Genomic DNA, 18,279 nt, shown 5'->3' on the forward strand with positions numbered 1-18,279 from the left:
AGGTACAGAAAGCTCTCGGACTAAATCTAATATATCTTAAATCTGTGTCGTAGTGCTCACGTGAACAGCATCAGCCAATGGTAAGCCGGCGTTCTGGCATAGCTCTGACGTAACTTGGAAGGACTGGACTGACACAGATGTGAATAAATTAAAGTCATTCTTTTTATTTGCGCACAAAAAGTATTCTCGTCGCTTCATAAAATTAAGGTTGAACCACTGGAGTCATATGGACTATTCAATGATGTTTAATGTTAATTGTGAGATTTAGTAGTGATTAATGTTTTATGCTAATGTTGTTACAGTTGTCTGGTGCAGCAGAGAAGAGGCGATTCGGGACTTCCACAAAGATAGGTTTTTATTCAAATAAGCGTTGGGCAGAACACCAAACAGCATAGACACAACGTGTAACCATAATGGACACCAGACAAGGGGTCTGTTCTTCGTACCTCGCTTAATACATCTGAGATGATTTGACAGATCCCAGATCGTTTCATCGTGATAACTGATGTCTGGCTAATTTGGTTCTTCAAACAAATTTGCAGATTGGATTTAAATATCTGGATTAAATGATCTAAGATCACTGCGCATTCTTGTGTTCCCTGAAGAGGGCAGATGCATCGATACTCGAAACCACGATCAGCAATGCAGCGATTGGCTGTCGTCAAGACAGCAACGTAATGACATCATATAATTAAAAAAGCCACCTGGCAAAAAAACTTGACAAATTATACAATACAAACCCCACGAATTTCTGGACCTTTATAAGGAAAAAACTAAACAACCAAACCAACATAAGTTATAATAGATAAATGGTTTTTGTTTTTTTTAACATGATTACCAATTATTTATATTCACGATTTTATACAGTATTTGTACACCCTTTACATTATTTCAATGTTGTAATTTAATTTTTAATTCAATTTGGAGCAGATTTGTAACGTGATAGTATTAAAGTTTCTTAAGGGTCAAGATCAAATTATCTGCATCTCTTGCGCTGCATCAAGCCAGTCCCATAATATCTGTGATCACTTAAATTAATGCACGGCTCAGAGTAACTGTACAACGTGTGTAAACCTCCAATAAAATTATAAAGTAATAATTCCATCACAAATAAATCACTCAATCAAGTGGCTGTGTCTATATTATTATATACAACATTATAATATTATACACACTCATATACATAAACAATATAACATTACATTATTATTATCATAATTTAAAATTATTATTATTGCCCCTGGTTCAGTAATGAACTCTTGTAATAAAGTAGCAGTGGCTGGGACAGATTTTAAGTATCACCTCAAGATGCAATCTAATCCTGTTTACATGAAATAAGCCTGCTCATGAGCAGGTTTAAGCTTACGGACCAGTTACTACGACAGCAAGTCCAGGATGAGCTTCAAAGAACCAAACAATCCGAGATCCTGTCAAATCGTCAACAATCAAATCCAGCTAACTGAGTTAGCAACGTACGAAGAACAGGCCCCAGACCCAAGGAATTAATGCACAAAGAGGAACTTAAATACAAACACAGATGACTGACTAATGAGGGGCACAGGTGATACAGATGAGGATAACTAAACACAGCTGAACAGAACTAGACTAACAAGGGTAACCAAGGAAACAGAGAAAGTGGCGGAAAACATAGACAAAGGAACATGTGACCAAAACAACACGACAGAAACACAGATAACTAATGTAGAAGAGTTTCTGTTAATGCAGGTTTTTGCAGAGTTACCATCATGGTGACTGTGACTTCGTTTGAGAGCATTGTTGAAGTATGTTAAATGCTTTATTAAAATAAGGTCATAACATTACTTAAAGCAACTTTCACATAAACTACACAGCCATGCTACAAAAAAGAACAGTAAATGTGGAAGTCTTAATCAAATAACTTATTTTACTGATTAAAATAAGCCTCTTATTTTATTCTCTTATTCTTTTCCAGATATTAGCACTACAAGTGGTGGCGCAACTAAGAAAGAAACCAATGACAGTTCCGTTTACAAAATATTACAAACAGATCATCACTGTTGATTATATTTTGAACCCAATATCATCAATGGTCTTGGACTTTACACTGACGCCTAGTTTGTTCATTAATGGCTGCCATTTTGCAGTGAAGCTGTTTGTTCATGTTTTGTTTTGTTCCTTTTCATCCATGCTTTTCTCCATCTAATAATACACATCCCTATTGGATATAGACTAAACACCTCTGCACCTCTTGATGGAAATAAATGTTGTGATGTTATTTCCATCTAGAGGTGCATAAATTTTTGGTCAAGATCAGAGAGTCAAGCACTCAATAAAGTCTACTCCAGCAAATCCCAAAAACTTTCAATTAATTTAATTTAAGGAGTCAGAGGTGCCAATTCATGTGTGACAATGATTCTTCATGCTCCCTTCCCAACCATTCTTTTACAATTTGAACCTGATTAATCTTGACATTGTCATCCTGGAATATGGCTATGATGTGTCTTCCTAAATGGTTATTTAAGAAATGAAAAGCTACACACTCCATCAATTAGGGTTAGAAGAACTGTTGCCAAACATGTTATATAAACATAATAATAACTGCAATAATGATCCAATCATAGACTCTTAAGCATTTGCCTATTTAAATCCAAACAGCGACTTTTTTGTGTGGTCGGGCAGTGTATGTAGCCTATAGATATCTATGGTATAAAGAAGGAATTTCATCTCAATCTCAATAGGGCAGTACCATTGAGGGGGTGACCCACAGATTTTTCAACATTAGAACTGATATTACATCAAGTTTGGCTTATTTCTTCATATGTTTTTTTTATGAGGAAAATAAATAAATAATACATACTGTGTATACAGTTACATATTGAAGATATATATGGGCCATTCCTGATTTTCTGTGCCTTTTGGACACCATAAAGCATAGAAAATCAAACGGATTTTTATTAACTTTGAGTGCCAATTTAAAATACATTTTTGTGCATGCATGATAGTCTGATGTAAAACATTTGAAAAATTATTTTGGTCAAGCTTGGGTCAATATATTTAATAAACAAAATAAATTAAATGGAAGATCAAAAATGCCCATCTTGTTAGTGACAAATGAACAACAGTTTAAAATACTTATGATTCTAATTAATGGGCATTGTGTACGTTATCTTAAACATCCCATCTCCCTTTAAAAGCATATCAGTTAATAAATTATCAGAATAATGTACGAATCGCTCACATACAACCAGTTACAATATTACTTTAGTTTGAACTGAATTTTGATGGGAAACAATATACAAAACATTACCTTCACAATCACTACACTCTGTTAGGTCCTCATATTTAACATGTTGGACACTAACAGAGTGGAAATTCTGACATGAAATCAGAAACAAATCAAAAACAAAAAACAACTTCAATATGCTTAGAGTTCAAATTATGTCATTTATGGCCAAGATTGCTTTACAATTTATATTGTTCAATATTTTAAATAAGATCATGATATTTACCGGGGACACAAAAGCCACCGAGTCTATGTGGACCTATATTATATTCATTATATCCACACATCCAGAGAAAAACTCACCTGAGGATCCTGCCTTGTCGGACCGCCTGACCACATAAGCCTCACACACAGTGCACCGCGAGAGAAGATACATAACGGAGAATACCTGCGTGTAGACATACCGTGGAGAAGACATAACGGAATAATCCATGGGTTCCGATATAGCAGTAAAGCAGACTCATTCAAACTATTACTAATGTAGTGGAGGTTGCAAAAAATTGCCAATTTAAAGCGCCCGTAAGTTAATTTCTCACAACATGTGACGGTGGAGAAGACATTTAGTAATAACATGTTTCTTAGACTTTTTGCTTTGTCTGTGACCAGAGGAAATGAGAGGTTTCCAAAAAGCAAATCCAAGCAGTCGAATATATATTTTCAGCTGCTAATAAAACTACCTTTTAAAAGTTTATGTAACGACAGTTAAAAGAAAAGTACAATGTGCTCAATAAAACGGCGTTATACTTTATAAGGCATATTATTTAATCAAATCTATAAAATGTAATAGAAAAGTCCGCTAAATGTATAACTCTCATTATAAAGAGAACTCAATAACGTAAGTCACTGTAGCCTACCCATTTCAGTTGCAGCATGGTTGATGTGTTTCGGATCCCTGACTCTGCAACACTGAGTGAATACTCAATCCACGACACTATTCACATGTTGACTTTACCCTCAACCAATACACACCAGGAAACACTAACGTCACATCTGGCAAACCTGTGACGAATTACACTGAGACAGCGTCCCCCCTTTAACAGCCCCCAAAACACTTAGCATTAAAATATCAGACATTTGACTTATATTTGACTTTAATGACAAATAATCATAAAGTAGGCTAAATGACAACTTTCAAACTGTTCTCCATCGCAAATTCGTCTCTTTAGCGGTCTCAGAAAAGGGAAATAAATAAATAAATAAATAAATAAATGCAATGGATGTTAACATTAACCCTCTATGGTATGGTGTTGCCCTCAGGCAACACACGCTTCGGTTACTTACATAACCTCGGTTCCCTGAGAAGAGGGAACGAGTATTGCGTTTAGCTAAACGCTAGGGGGAATTTCCTTTCCTCGAGATTTTGAAGCAAATTTTTATTCTAAAAATACCATGTAAAATGCAGTGCAGCTGCACAGCTCTCAGCAGGAAGCAGCTGCGTGCTGATTGGCTGTGCCGCTGCAACTGCAGGAACCTATGGCGAGACCGCTGGGCGGGAAGGACCAATCAGGTCCCTCTAATATTCCCGCCACAGGGGGCAGCAGAATTTGCATAGCCAAGGGTATAAAAGACCCTAGGTGTTTCTCAATGTCAAGGATCCTTCCTCTGTAGGACTAGTCCTTCCAAGTCACTTCCTTCAGAGGCTAGACAAGGCTCCTCTTTAGCATTCGGAGAACACTTAAATGGAACATGCTAGCAAGTGCACATCATTGCCTCATTACGTCAGTGAAAAGGTCAGATTCTGCGTGCGAGCCTGCCTCAGCTTGTCAAAAATGCGTTTTTACTGTGGTGGTGATAGGAAACATATAAACTTACATTGTGATATGCTTGAAGTATTTTATATATATGGATTTTATAGGCAAGACAAGTCAAGTGTTGATTTGAGAGGATAAATTGATCAAACATGCGGTTAACTCACTGTCGGCCGCTGGCCGCTTGGTCATTAGGAAAAAAACTAAAACTTTAATTTAACTAACGAAAACTGCCCCAAACATTTTTTCTAAATTAACTTAATAAAGAAACAAAAAGAAATATAACAAATTTGACATTATAAACAAAGCTGAACTATTTATATGGCTGCAACAGTGTGTAATAGAGAGGGAGGAAAAAACATGGCTACAGTCGGACTCGGGACATCGGATTATTTACGTGTCATGTTATCATACCAGTCCTGTTCATTTTAAATATTGTGGTTATCGCCAATACCGGTATATTGCCACACCCTAAATTAACACGATGTCGATATTTTGTGCTTTGAATATCACGGTTATTGTCAAAACCGGTATATTGCGACACCCCTAATATATATATATATATATATATAATATATATATATATACAGTTTGTATAGGGCCAAAGAATATTGAATGACCAGACAATTCGAGTCATGTAAGGAATGTGCTTATGACTTATCTTATACAAATACTTAACCCAGACCAGACTGTCGGGCCATAAGGGGTTAATATGTATTGCACAGCGAGAAGCCGAGCCTGTAAGGCAGGGACATCCAAATTATAAAACCTGATAAAAGTGGACGGGGAGGCCCAGCCTGCCGCCGCACAGATATCATTCAGAGAACTGCCAGTAGACCAAGCCCACGACAAGGCCATGCCTCTAGTAGAATGGGCTTTGATGCCTATAGGGCAGCTGAGATCTTTGGACTCATAAGCCAGCGAGATAGCATCCACTATCCATCGTGAAAAGGTCTGCTTTGTAACCGCGCACCCGCGGGTGCGGCCACCAAAGCACACAAAGAGCTGTTCAGTTTGCCTGAAAGCAGCGGAACGCTCTATGTATATTCTCAGCGCTCTGACAGGACAGAACAAATTAGCATCTTCCTCATCTAACGATGATGAGAGTGCTGAAAGTGAAATGACCTGTGCTCTGAACAGAGTTGAAAGCACCTTAGGTACATATCTATGTCTTGGTTTGAGGATGACTTTAGAGTCGTTTGGCCAAAATTCCAGACAAGAGGTGCTCTCTGAGAGCGCGTGCAGGTCACCCACTCGCTTAACTGATATGATCGCAAGCAGAAAAGCGGCCTTGAGTGATACGAGCTTTAAGCTCACCGAATGCAGAGGCTCGAATGTTGAGCCTTTCATAGCATCCATGACCGTGGACAGGTCCCATATAGGGACTGAAGGGGGGCGAGGTGGGTGAAGCCTTCTAGCCCCTTTGAGGAAGCGCACGATAAGATCGTTCTTCCCGAGTGACAGTCCATTCACTTGAATGTGATACGCTGCTATAGCAGCCACATAAACTTTGAGCGTGGAGGGGGAACGACCCGCGTCCAGAAGCTCTTGTAAAAAAGTGAGCACTTCTGACACTTCACAATTATGTGGGGTCAGGCTTCGTGCTTTACACCAGTCCGAAAAGACTGACCATTGCCTGAATAGAGCTGCCTGGTTGCGGGGGCTCTAGCTTCAGAAATATTGTTTAATACACTTTCAGAGAGGTTCTCATGTACCCGTTGATGGGCCAGACATGAAGCACCCATAGATCGGGACGGGGATGCCAGATCTGCCGTTTCGCCTGCATGAGGAGTTCTCTCCTCAGCGGAATTGGCCACGGGGCTGTATCTGACATCCGACTTAGCAGTGAGAACCATGGTTGATTTCTCCAGAGCGGGGCTATTAAAAGCACAGCGCATTTGCTCTCCCTAATCCTCTCTATGACCTGAGGTAACATTGAGATTGGGGGAAAAGCATAAAGAGGAAGGTTGGGCCATTCGTGGGCCAACACATCCTTGTGCTTGGAGAAATATTTTAGGCATTGAGCATTGTCTTGCGAGGCGAAAAGATCCACTTTTGCCTCTCCAAACATGCCCCAAATTGTCTGAATCGTTTGTGGGTGAAGAGACAACTCTGCTGGGGACACTTTGCCCCTGGACAGCATGTCAGGACCCAAATTCAGAATGCCTGGCACATGAGTCACTCTCAGCGAGCTCAGGTTGTGCTCCGCCCATATTAGGACTCTTTACGCCATTGTGTGTAGACCAATAGATCTTAGGCCGCCCTGGCGATTTATATAGGCTACCACTGACCTGCTGTCCGTTCGGATCAAGACATGGTGGTGCTTTATGTACGGAAGGAAAGCTCTTAGCGATAGCGTGACCGCTTTCATCTCTAGACAGTTTATGTGAAGGCTCTTTTCCGAGTCTGACCAGAGACCGGAGACTGGCCTGCCCTCGTGAAGGTCTCCCCAACCTAGGTTGGATGCATCTGTCGAGATAACTTTCCACTTCGTAACAGTGCCCAAACTCACGCCCGTCTGATACCAGACAGGATTTTTCCAAGGAGCTAGAGCCAACACACAGCTGTGGTCTACCTTGATTTGTAATCGTCCCGAGAGCCATGCGTGAACTGGAACGCGGCGATACACAGAGGAGTGTATGCACCGGACCTGAGGGAAACCACTCGGTTTCTATGACGTCAGCCGCGCGTTCATCTGTAGTGAGTCTAACACCGCTCCCAGAAACAAAGAAAAAGAGAAAGCCCCTTTCATTAACAGTTTTGATATTTCGGTTCGAAGCACGTGACTTGTGTCACTTCTCACCGTTGTCTGTACCACGGCGCGAAAGCGTGGTGGTCTGCGAGCAAACTGTAGCGAGTAACCTTGTTCAATTGTGTTCAACACCCATTTTGAAATGCCGGCAATGGCCTGCCAGGCCTCGGCCTTCGAAGCCAGGGGCTGAATTAATTTGTGAGTAACAGGGACTCAGTGGCCCGATAATGTTGTGTTAAAGTGGCGTTCATCAGAGCGCGTTTGTTCACAGGCTCTCTGACTGGGAGAGAATTGTTTCCCGCCGCCTGAGTGCAGGGGACCGGGGGACATAGAATATTGGTGTTTGTGTACAGGCGAGCGCGTTTGAGTACGGGCTCATTGACAGTGAGGATAGTGTTTCCCTGCACTCAGGTGGCTGGGGAACATGGGGGAGTGATTGAGTGTAGGGGTACATGCTTTAATGCTGGCACACTGCCTACAGAGAAAAAACCCTTTTTGTGATTCATATGGGTCGCCGTGAAAACGGCATTTGTGTACAGGCCAGCGTGCTTGTTTGCGGGCTCGTTGAATGGAGCTGGGGAACGTTTTGGTAGAGAGCGAGGTGGTAAACCGGCCGAAGCGGGTATTATCCACCTTCTCTTTATGCCTCTGGCTAGGACGGCTTCGGCGGCTCAAGTTTCGACACATTGCTGGGTCGGGGACCTCGACGCTCCGGCGATCTGCTGCGCCTCGTAGAGCGGGAACGCTGTCCGGGCTTAGAAGCCGTGCGAGGCTGGTGAGCCGGTGGCGCCGCCTCGGTGGGCTGGGCTGGTCCTGCCTTAGCGTGACAGCTAGCGGAGGAGCTGGAACGCTTGGGCAGGAAATGTCTCATTGCCTGTGAGGCCTTTTGTGCCTCGGTGAAGCGTTCTGTGAACCCAACCACAGAGGGACCGAATAATCCTGAAGGCGACATGGGCGCGTCCAGGAAAGCGGTCTTGTTCGAGTCTTTCATCTCGGTTAGGTTGAGCCACAAATGGCACTCCAACACGTCAAGTTGGCCATGCATCTGCCGATCACCTGAGCGTTGGCCTTGGTCGCGCGCAGGGCCAAGACAGTGGCGCCGCGCAGGTTCTTCAGGGCCTCGGTATCAGGTTCGTCCAGGGAACGGAGGAGTTTCACCTGGAAGACCTGAAGCACCGCCATAGAGTGTAGCGCTGAAGCCGCCTGGCTGGCGGAGGCATATGCTCGACCGGCGAGGCTGGAAGTAGTGCGGCAGGCTTTAGATGGGTGTACAGCCTTTGACTGCCTCCCCCTCGAGGGGAGGAAGAACGTTATTTGGCGCCTTCCACGACTTGGATAATTCCTCGTGGATTTCTGGGAAGAAGGGAGCGGGTTTTTGAGTGGTCGTGTGGCGGCGGTTCTCGAAAAACCACTCCATCCAGCCCGCTTCTCGTGGGCTCCTGGGGTTGAGACCAGTCAATACCGAGGTCGTCTACGGCCTTAGTGAGCAGGCTCATAAGCTCAGCGTCAACTGAGGTTTTGTCGCTCATTGTAGTCCGCGTCGAAGTAGCATGCTCCGAGACCACGTGTCCGACCACCAGCTTTCAGATGCAGCAAATGAAAGGCTGTCATCCTCCTCCTCTTCCGGTCCGCCGAAGGAAACATTAGCAGCCGCCAGACGAGGGAGGCTGTTCTGTTCCTCGGCGAACATGACAGGCGATGGCGAGGCATGCGGGGAAATGACCGGCATGTGCTCGTCAGAGTGCTCCGTGGGGCCTCTGGTCGCGGCGTTTCTTCTTACGCGGCTCGAGAGGCTGAGAGCAAGGGACGGGATTCGGATCGAAACTGGTGAGCCGAGCCCGAAGGGTCTGCAGCTCCAGTTCGTCACACTCCGAGCAGCTGCACTGGTTGAGTGCGGCCTGCGTGTGGTCTCGTCTGAGACATGAGACGCAGATGATGTGCCGATCCTCGTCCAGAAGAAAGCCTCTACACGAGGCGCAGGAGGAACGAGACATTTGCAACAACGTCTGCGGCTCTTTTCGTGAGTGTGTAGCAATGGCAAACACACGGATTGGTATATAAAGGATATGTGCCGGATGGCGCAGCTGGAAGGCAGGTTGAAGGCGGAGAATCCTCAGGCTGCAGAGTTCCGCTGGGTGCGTGTCGATGGCAGGCTTCAATCCAGAGCTCAGCAAGGTGAGTCGCTGAAGAAGAAATAATCTGACGAACCTGGCGAGACAGGGTCTTTTATACCCTTGGCTATGCAAATTCTGCTGCCCCTTGTGGCGGGAATATTAGAGGGACCTGATTGGTCCTTCCCGCCCAGCGGTCTCGCCATAGGTTCCTGCAGTTGCAGCGGCACAGCCAATCAGCACGCAGCTGCTTCCTGCTGAGAGCTGTACAGCTGCACTACATTTTACATGGTATTTTTAGGATAAAAATTTGCTTCAAAATCTCGAGGAAAGGAAATTCCCCTAACGTTTAGCTAAACGCAATACGAGAGTACTCTCGAAAGGGAACTACCTTTTTGGACCTCACACCGCCCCTTTAACTTTTTTAAATATATTTTTTAATATATAATATCACCTGACATGTTTGTTCAATGAAATGAGGGGCTGAAGTGGGTGTGACTTTTTGTTTGGGGGTGGAGCAGTCCTTTCATGAAGCAAAGCCACATGGGACACAGTGGCATCAATTGGTTAGATAAATATCTCTTTTTAACATGTTTAAATTTAAATAACTTTATATAAAAAAATATATGCATGTGCATCAGTATGTAAAGAAGTATGTTTGATTGTTTAAATATTTATTTTGTTTTTATTTATATACTAAAACTGTGTTTTTTTGTTTGTTGCCTCAGGGTAACACTGCAGTTAGACCACTTTTGTTCAGGCAATATTATAGGGTTAGGACCATATGGTGCATTCAAGTCTTCCTGGAAAGTTTGTTTTTACATGTTCAGAAAACTTAAAGAATGTGCATTATGTGTATCATTTATGTTTTTTATCATTATTATTAACACCGATCAGGCATAACATTATGACCACCTCCCTAATATTGTGTTGGTCCCCCTTTTGCTGCCCTACTCAGCCCTGACCCATCGAGGCATGGACTCCACTAGACCCCTGAAGGTGTGCTGTGGTATCTGGCACCAAGATGTTAGCAGCAGATCCTTTAAGTCCTGTAAGTTGTGAGGTGGGGCCTCCATGGATCAGACTTTGTTTGTTCAGCACATCCCACAGATGCTCGATTGGATTGAGATGTGGGGAATTTGGAGGCCAAATCAATGCCTCAAACTCGTTGTTGTGCTCTTCAAACCATTCCTGAACCATTTTTGCTTTGTGGAACTGTGAAAGAGTTAAAGAGGCCACAGCCACCAGGGAACACTGTTTCCATGAAAGGGTGTACATGGTCTGCAACAATGCTTAGGTAGGTGGTGCATGTCAAAGTAACATCCACATGGATGGCGGGACCCAAGGTTTCCCAACAGAACATTGCCCAAAGCATCACTGCCTCCGCTGGCTCGCCTTCTTCCCATAGTGCACCTGGTGCCATGTGTTCCCCAGGTAAGCCACGCACACGCACCCGACCATCCACGTGATGTTAAAGAAAACGTGATTCTTCAGACCAGGCCACCTTCTTCCATTGCTCCGTGGTCCAGTTCTGATGCACTGTTGGTGCTTTCGGCAGTGGACAGGGGTCAGCATGGGCACCCTGACGGGTCTCAATGAGCCTTAGCCACCCATGACCCTGTCGGCCGATTCACCACTGTTCCTTCCTTGGAGCACTTTTGATAGAGACTGACCACTGCAGACCGGGAATCCCAACAAGAGCTGCCGTTTTAGAGATGCTCTGACCCAGTCTTCTAGCCATCACATTTTGGCCCTTGTCAAACTCGCTCAAATCCTTATGCTTGCCCATTTTTCTGCTTCTAACACATCAACTTTGAGGACAAAATGTTCACTTACTGCCTAATATATCCCACCCACTAACAGGAGATCATCAGTGTTATTCACTTCACATGTCAGTGGTCATAATGTTATGCCTAATTGGTGTATGAATATAATACATGAGGTGTTAGTTGTAATCAGTAGTAGTGTTTTTGTATTGTTTGATGTTTTTCAAAATAAAAAAATATTTTGTAGTTAGGTCAGGAAAGATTGGAAACGTTTAAAAGAAAAAAAAAAAAACCTTGTAGTAAAATCCTGCTGAGAAATTACATTTCTACAGACAATTACATTTTTATTTGTGAAGTTTGTGAACTTTTTTTGTCAACAAAAACACAGATACAAAGCTTATTTAACAAAATCTCTTTATGGATTTATACAATATAAAAAACAAACAAACCAATAGTAATTGCAAAAAACTTAGTAATTACAGTACTGAATGATAAAGTTCCTACAATGGTGAAATAAAAACAGGCTGGGGTGTAGATGCGAAACTGGTAAAAATTACTTATGGCTTAAATTATTATACTTCCAAAGAAACAGTAAAGTTCAGTGAAAAGTACTAACATTTACTGAATTCAACTAACACTTGAATATGTTTCCTATTTAAAAGATTGCTCAGAGTAAGTTAACCACAGAGCCTACAGTGTGAAATGTTCCCTCATAAAAGTACTTTCAGAATGCTGACATTTATCTTGAGATACAGTGGCCGGACTTAACCCTAGTGGTCCTGGGTGGTGAGAGTCTGTGAATCTGTGTGTGTGGTTAAGAGGCCATAAACCAGTCAGCTTTATGTGTGGTCAAATGGCACTACAGAACAAATTTTTCCTTCTCGTGTACTGCATGTTAGGTTGCTATAGAGACTGGGAAAAAAGTAGTAATAAGAAATTATAGTAGCAAACAAGTAGCAATAAGAAATTATTTAAAGAATTAGCTGGGTGGGATGATATGACAATCCAATCTTTAGAACACGAAATAATAAGTAAAAAAAAAAGAATAAACCAAAATATAAAAAATACTTAAAAAAAAAAAAAGGTGTATTTTAATGTTTGTCAGAACTGCTGCTGCCTGACATTACTATCAGTCAGAAAGAGACGGAGAACGAATGGAGCGGCCACTGGCAGGGCTGTTACTAAAAGCGTGAGAATCTCTATCTTTGTCCTTACTCTCATGCTTGTGTTTGTGTTTATGTTTGTGTTTGTGCTTCTTCTTCTTCTTCTTGTGCTCATGATGATGATGATGGTGGTGGTGATCTCCATGTTTGGAGGATGTGCTCTCTTTGCTCAGTGTGGGCATGGGTGTTCCTGGCATGGACAGAATGGCTTGCTCTACTGAAGATGGTTCTTTCCCTATTAAATAGTGAGAGAAAAGTTGAAGAAACATAAAACGCATTAAAACCGCCAAATTACCAGATTGAGTTTTCTGGTAAATGCACACGTGTATGGAAGGATATCGCGGACAATTTTCAAAAGGAATTGCAAATTGTATTTGCAATTGCGTTTTCAATTTGTGGACGCATAAAATGTGACAATCCAAAAGCAATTGCAAATCGCGAATTGCCATTTGCAATTTCGTTTACGCGAACGCACAACAACTGCCAAATTTCAAATGGAAAAGCAAAGTCCGTTTGCAATTGAATTTCCAATGTCTTACAAGTTATGACCCTGCCATTTTGGAATAGCAATAGAAAATCACCTATTTGCTCTTTCATTTCCTCCGTGTCCTGCCACAACCTGCACAAAACTCAAATGGAATAGCAATCCCCTTTGCGTTTGTATTTCCGATGCCTAACACAGTCAACTGTCAATCAGGCTTGAGGGCGGGGTTTATTGATGTAGTCGGTAAGTAGGCCACGCCCTCAAGTGGTGGAAAACAGGGAATTTGGCTATTTTTGTAATAAAAACTAAGTTTAAACTCTTTTGTTCAAACAAAGTCAAAATGCAGAACTGATTGTATGTTCACCTGCAACCAGAAAAAAAAAACAGCAAATAAGAAAAGTGACATGACTTCATTCGGTAGGCTATATATCAAACAAATATCATCATATTCCAGCGGACACAGTAAATTATCATGATGAGTTAAAATCAGAAAACCTATAGAAAAATCTATGTGTTGTCCATATGATTCTGTGCTCAAGAGCCAAGCGATCAAAAAATAAAATAAAACTACATTTGTGACATTCAATCGCAGTTCATGTTCGTTTCGTATACCTCCTCTGATGATCTGATTTTCTTTTTCATTTCAGCATTTTATTCAACATTATTATTTTCATCATATATAGCCTATTCCTATTCATTTAACTATATTTGTATCTTTATTTTGACATTTAACAGATTTGACAGAACAGCTCAACAACAGAACCTGGATTCACACATTATCAAATTTTCACGCACCTGCAGCGTTTCTGACAACAGGGAAAAACTGAATAAAATAATATAAATAAAAAGCATAAAATAAATAAACACTAAATATTTCTCACTTAGCCTAAATAATTAATACATTAAGATGACAAAACGAAAAACGACTAAATCCGATAAAATCTTAAAAAGAACCAGCATTTTTTTTCCTCGTCAGACAATTTTTTTTTAGTCAAATAAAAATAGCTGTCCATTCGCTCGCTCAGCGCTGCTGGCTCAACCCAGAATGCCCTTTGTGACATGCTGGCTCAAAAAATTTGTTTTTTTTTCTACTCAACTTGTTAATTTAAGCCAGGAGTCGGGAACCTTTTTGGACCAAAGAGCCATTTTTCATTTTTGGTTAAAGCATTTAAGTATCAAGAGCCACAGTAAAAATATATACAATTATTACTTAAACTCCCCCCCCCCCCCCCCCACCCCCAATAACATTTCAACAGTAGTATAACTAAAAACAAACAAATATGCAGCAAACAGTAAATAAGTTGCAATATGGAATTAATTGTGCAGGGCTTTCACTTTGAGGTCCAGTTATAAATGTGTGTGTGCACGCACACAGTGCTTACATCTACTGTGTTTATGTGAATACTCGACTTGGCATTTTGATATATTTCTGTGTTTATTTGGCCGTTTGGGCACGCTATGCTTGTCCGTGTTGCGCTCGGAACACGCGCACTGCATCCTGTCAGTAATTCAGTTGTCTTTCGTGACTTATCACACTTTTATTATTTATTTTCGTCAACTGAAATCTACGCGGATTATCATAAATACAACACATTTATTTATCAAGGGTCTCTGCGGCAAAACCGAAAGTACCAGCGGGTGAAATGTTTCAAAATGTCTTTTTGTCCCAGTTTCAATAAAAGGATAGGCCTATATTAAAGATTATATATTATATACTGAGCTGATCTTTAAACTGAATATAGCATATTTTGCTTTTACCATGCAGCAAAAAAACCAAAAAAAAAGTATATATATTATATATATATATATATAATATATATTATATATATATATATATATATATATATATATATATATATATATATACACACATACACATTTTAAACCGTTTAACTGTGTATTAATCTGTCAAAATTCTTACTTTTGGTAAACGGTTAAAGCATCCCTAATCTTCATTTCTTCTTGACAATTTGCTTGCAACCAGAGCAGTCTTCTTTTGGTTTCTTTTTGTCTGGTTGGCAGGTGATAAATAGTCTATTTCCAGGTTTTTGGCTTTGTTTGAGGTGCAAAAAACTACACAGTAGTTTTATGACTTTTTTGTTGTTGTTGCTAAATAGACACATTGGATATTTCTCCCCATGTTCTTAGGAATGAATAATGATGAAAAAGTCCTTGGTTTTCCACCACTTGAGGGCGTGGCCTACTTTCCGACTACATCAATAAACCCCGCCCTCAAGCCTGATTGACAGTTGACTGTGTTAGGCATCGGAAATGCAAACGCAAAGGGGATTGCGATTCCATTTGAATTTTGTGCAGGTTGTGGCAGGACATGGAGGAAATGAAATGGTAAATAGGTGCTTTTCTATTGCTATTCCAAAATGGCAGGGTCATAACTTGTAAGACATTGGAAATGCAATTGCAAACAGACCTTGCCTTTCCATTTGAAATTTGGCGTTGTGCGTTCGCGTAAATGAAAATGCAAATGGCAATGCGCGATTTGCAATTGCGTTTGGATTATGTCACATTTTATGCGTCCACAAATTGAAAAACGCAATTGCAAATACAATTTGCAATTCCTTTTGAAAATTGTCCACGATATCCTTCCATACACGTGCTTTTCACACAGACAAAACTATTTACTACAAGCAGCAATACCGGGGCCAAGCGCAAAGAAGAAGACAAGACATGTCAAAATGGCTGGCAGTGTCAGATCAACTGGAGCAATTAGCAATTAATCACGTTTTAAGATGATTTTAAGCAAAAGGCTGAAAATGCATTGTAGTCTGAGAGTGTCAGACCAACTGCAACAATGAACAATTATACAGTTTAAGAAGATTAGGCAAAATGGCTGAAATATCATATATAGAGTCACTGATAAAATATAGGTTAATGGTTTATCACTTTTGACCAATAGGTGGCACAGTTACGAAATTGATGTGGTGTGGTCAGAATAAGGGAACAATGACACATGCAAAGTTTGATACCAATATGTCAAAGCATTGCAGAGATACAGCCTCAAGAGTCATTTTGGCATCATGGCTCAAATTCATCGCTGCGGTTTACAAAATTGGTTTCATCTATTGATGCAAAATCCAAAACTTTTTGTTGACACAGTCTGAAGATGATACGATTCGATTTTGGTGGAAATTGGACAAACGGTCTAGGATGAGTTTGAAAAAGCAGGTTTTGATCAAATAAGAACATTGAGGACAGGATGTTTGACCAAATATGGCAAAATTAGTATCTCTGTCCTCGGCATGAGCCAATAAATGTATTATGACCAGTTTCATTAAACTAGGCTAATTTAATCAAAAGTTATTAGTATGTTTGTAAATTTTGTTATAACCTTTGACCACAAGGTGGCACTGCCCCAAAACTTTTTGAGTACCTTCAAAGCATGGTGCGGAAGACACATACCAAGTTTCGTAACGATAGACTAATGCGTTTGTAAAATATAGTATTTTAGCACAAAATTCTAAATGGCCGACAGCCAAAATGGCCGATATGGTAAAATTGAATATCAGACGATTCGGCATGCCGTCCTGAATCTAACGAGACCACTTTTATGATTTTTGGACAAATGGTTCAAAAGTTATAAGCAAAAATAGCCATTTTTTGTATCTCCGGACCAGTAGGTGGCGCTGTGCCGAAACACTGCATGTTGCCTCAGGTCATCCTTGTGATGACATGTACCAAGATTGGTTTGAATACGATAAAGCGTTGCGGAGATATATCCTTAAGTGTATGTTTGCAACTGCTACGTAAAATTTGTCCACGCGTTTATCGAAAACGATTCGACGAATCAACATGATTTCTACGTTTTTTTTCAGCATCGTCTGAAGATGATCTGGTTAAATTTTTGTGCAAATTGGACGAACCGTCTAGGACGAGTTCGCAAAAGTAGGTTTTTAGCAAATAACAAGATGGAGGACAAGAAAGTTTGCCAAATAAGGCAAAATTGGTATCTATGTGCTCGGCATGAGCCAATGACTGTATTATGACCAGTTTCAATAAACTAGGCTAATTTAATCAAAAGTTATTAGCATTTTTGTCAAGTTTGTTATAACTTTTGACCACAAGGTGGCACTGCCCCAAAACTTTTTGAGTACCTTTAAGGCATGGCGTGGAAGTCACATACCGAGTTTAGTAACAATACACTAATGCATTTGTAAAATATAGCATTTTTTGACAAAATTCAAAATGGCCGACAGCCAAAATGGCCGATATGGTAAAATTGAATATCAGACGATTCGGCATGCCGTCTTGAATCGAACAAGACCACTTTTATCATTTTTGGACAAACGGTTCAAAAGTTATAAGCAAAAACAGCCATTTTTTGCATCTCCGGACCAGTAGGTGGCGCTGCGTCGAAACACTATGTTGCCTCAAGTCATGCTTGTGATGACATGTACTAAGTTTGGTTTGAACACGATAAAGCTTTGCGGAGATACAGGGAGTGCAGAATTATTAGGCACGTTGATTTTCTGATCATATTTTTTTTCAAGGCACATTTGACCAATTCCAAACCACAGTAATCCTAATAACTACTATTGATTTAGTATTTAATAATGTATAAGTGATATATAATTGTTCATGAAGGCTGGAAATGAAAATCACCTTATATTCAGGTGTGCAGAATTATTAGGCATGTTTTCTTTTACAGATAAATTGAGCCAAAAAAGAGATTTAACTCAGACTGAAAAGTCAAAAAGTATTAAATGCCCATGAGAAGGATGCAATACTATTGCAATACTAGACATTGCAGATAAGGCATGACCATTGGACAGTGAAATGCTCGTTGGGTCAGCAGGATCTGACAAAAACAGGTGGTGAAGAAAAGACACCTGTTAACTGCAAAAGAATTAAGAATTAAGGTGAAGAATTAAGGGTGAAACCATCAGGAACCCTTTAGTCTCCAGCGCCACCATTTTCCAAAGCTGCAACCTACCTGGAGTCTCCAGAAGTGCAAGGTGTCAGGATCTCAGAGACTTCA

The 18,279-nt window shown here is 40.9% G+C and overlaps 2 protein-coding genes across 5 annotated transcripts in view; both read right to left on the reverse strand.

The window, feature by feature from the left end:
* Positions 1 to 4,232, reverse strand: part of enpp2 (ectonucleotide pyrophosphatase/phosphodiesterase 2) — an 82,897-nt gene extending 78,665 nt beyond the window's left edge. For all 4 annotated transcript variants that reach the window (XM_079836293.1, XM_079836292.1, XM_079836294.1 and 1 more), the window contains exons 1-2: positions 4,117 to 4,232; positions 3,566 to 3,650 (exon numbers count right to left, since the gene is read on the reverse strand). In XM_079836293.1, the coding sequence (XP_079692419.1) occupies positions 3,566 to 3,650; positions 4,117 to 4,134 (103 nt within the window). In that variant the 5' untranslated portion in view covers positions 4,135 to 4,232. The remainder of the gene's footprint in view (positions 1 to 3,565; positions 3,651 to 4,116) is intronic.
* A 7,703-nt stretch (positions 4,233 to 11,935) lies between these two features.
* Positions 11,936 to 18,279, reverse strand: part of taf2 (TAF2 RNA polymerase II, TATA box binding protein (TBP)-associated factor) — an 85,733-nt gene continuing 79,389 nt past the window's right edge. Inside the window, exon 26 of the mRNA XM_079837428.1 lies at positions 11,936 to 13,037. Within this exon, the coding sequence (XP_079693554.1) occupies positions 12,769 to 13,037 (269 nt within the window). The 3' untranslated portion in view covers positions 11,936 to 12,768. The remainder of the gene's footprint in view (positions 13,038 to 18,279) is intronic.

Source organism: Gobio gobio (genome assembly GCF_949357685.1).
Source record: "Gobio gobio genome assembly, chromosome: 15".
In the NCBI taxonomy this organism is placed as follows: domain Eukaryota; kingdom Metazoa; phylum Chordata; class Actinopteri; order Cypriniformes; family Gobionidae; genus Gobio; species Gobio gobio.